Source organism: Bison bison, unplaced genomic scaffold (genome assembly GCF_000754665.1).
Source record: "Bison bison bison isolate TAMUID 2011002044 unplaced genomic scaffold, Bison_UMD1.0 scf7180017864495, whole genome shotgun sequence".
NCBI classification, from domain to species: Eukaryota; Metazoa; Chordata; class Mammalia; order Artiodactyla; family Bovidae; genus Bison; species Bison bison.
Window position 1 is genome coordinate 7,033,075 of NW_011495054.1, and position 1,978 is coordinate 7,035,052.

A 1,978-nucleotide genomic window follows, 5' to 3' on the forward strand; every position below is an offset into this window, starting at 1 on the left:
GTCAGCTCCAACAACTTAGAGCCCTAAGAACACCTTTGTTTCAGATCGACATCATGACTGTCTCCTCTGAGAGACCGTGGGCTGCGGGTGGACCGGGCCCAGACACTCAGCCTCCCACCCTTGCTCCTGATCTCACTACATGCGGGTTCAGGCCACCCGGCAGAGCCACCGACCCCTGGGGGCCAGACTTCCCATTTCCTCCCCGCCATCGCTTCCATAAGCAGCCAGAAGAAGCTACTCCACCCTCCTGAATGGCCCTGCTCCCTCCTCTCTGTGGTGCAGGGGTTGTCACTCGGGGGCTTGCCCTCCAGGGGCCGTGTGACAACATCTGGAGCTATCTTTGATTGTTGCACTGGAGATGGGGAGGGGCTACAGGCCTCTCGTGGGCAGAGCCCAGGGAAGCTACTAAACATCCCACGCTGCCCAGGACCGGTCCACCCACAAGGAATTTTCCAGCCCCAAATGTCCACAGTGCTGAGGCTAAAGGAATGCTGACCTGGAGCCCTCAGAAAGGCAGATCTGGCTTCTGGAAGCCGACAGAGCAGGCGTGAGAAGAAGCTACAGGTGTAGAGAGAAGGGGTCCACACCACGGCCTGCCAGGCCCCTGAGCCCCGAATGCAGCACCCTGACTGGAGGCAGCAGAGGTCTGGGACCTGCTGTCTGGCCGCCAAGAAGGCCACCCTGGCTGCAGAAGGAGAGAGCAGGCCCCGGGACCCTCAGAGTGCGGAAAGGCCCCTGCAAGGCAGCAGAGGGCCCTGGGACAACCATCATTCCCCCGCCTCCATTTGATGGGGGAGGGCTCAGGGGACAGCCAGGAGGCACCTGCGCCCCTGGCCGCAGGCCCACGCCTTACCCCTGACGGTCCCACACTGCAAGCCAACAGAACAGAGGATACTGGAATTGAATACACGCATCTGTAATTCCAGTGGGTCTGGAAGGAGGAAGGAAGGAAACCTACAACAGGCTGAAAGTTGCCAAACGTCCCTCCGCTCGGCCTGCCACGAGCCTCCTGTGGGCTCCAGTCCTGCTCAGACGTGGTGCCATCACTGTGGCAACTGCCACGGAGTCTTTTGGTGGCTCACGTGTGCACGTCTGTCTCTAACCACCCAGAACTATGTCTGAAATCCATGTTTATACCAAGGGTCCGAGGGGAGGGTCAGCTGGAACACAAGAAGGGATCACTCCTTGTTTACTAAATAGATTGGCAGATGAGCTGGTAACTGAAGGCGGGTCTGGGGGACAGCCGCATTCTGGAAGGGGGGTGGCCCAGCCTCACCTGACCACCCGCTCTGATCTCTCGCCAACTTCAAAGCTAAAGTGGAGAGGAAAGAGCAGGCTTCCTCATGCCCATGGCCTGTGGGGCCACATGCGGGAGGGGAATGCCCAGGGGCACCTGCCCCGGGTTCCTTTACAAAGAAATGGGGCTCCCCCTTTTCACAAAGAAATGCATCCCCCACCAGATGCAGAAGCTGCAGCTCCCCCAGAATTACCTCTTTAAAGATGAAATCTTCCCTTGCTGGTATCGGAGTGCTCCTCCTAAAGAGAAGAATGGGTGGGTTAGTCACAGGAAAAGCTCTGTATCTGGGCCTCCTGGGAAAGGGGTGGGATTGGGGTGGGGCAGAGTGTCACCATAACAGACTCAGCCCCGTAACGAGGCATCTCAGCTTCAAGGACCAAAGGCCCAGGAGGGCGTGGAGGTGCCCCGTGCCCAGGGCCGGGGGTCCCTCCTTCCGCCCAGGCTTCCCTGGACAGGCCGCAGGGTGATGCGGTGGAGGTGGGGCCAGAGGGCATCCAGCTGCAGTGAGCAGGCGTCCTCCCCAGAGGGGAGCCCGACTCGTGTGGTCTGCAGCCCCCATGGCAGTGGTTCCGCAGCTGCACCCTCTGCATCCAAGGGGGTGGGGGTCTCACTGAAACCACAGCTTCCCAGGCCCTGGCCCACCCCCAGAGATTTGGATCGGGAAGGTGGGAAACCCTGAGG

The 1,978-nt window shown here is 60.2% G+C and overlaps 1 protein-coding gene across 1 annotated transcript in view; it reads right to left on the reverse strand.

Annotated features, from left to right (window-relative positions):
- MVK (mevalonate kinase) overlaps positions 1-1,978 on the reverse strand; it is a 19,144-nt gene that overhangs the window by 8,395 nt on the left and 8,771 nt on the right. Inside the window, exon 7 of the mRNA XM_010828657.1 lies at positions 1,491-1,536. Coding sequence (XP_010826959.1) covers positions 1,491-1,536 — 46 coding nt within the window. The remainder of the gene's footprint in view (positions 1-1,490; positions 1,537-1,978) is intronic.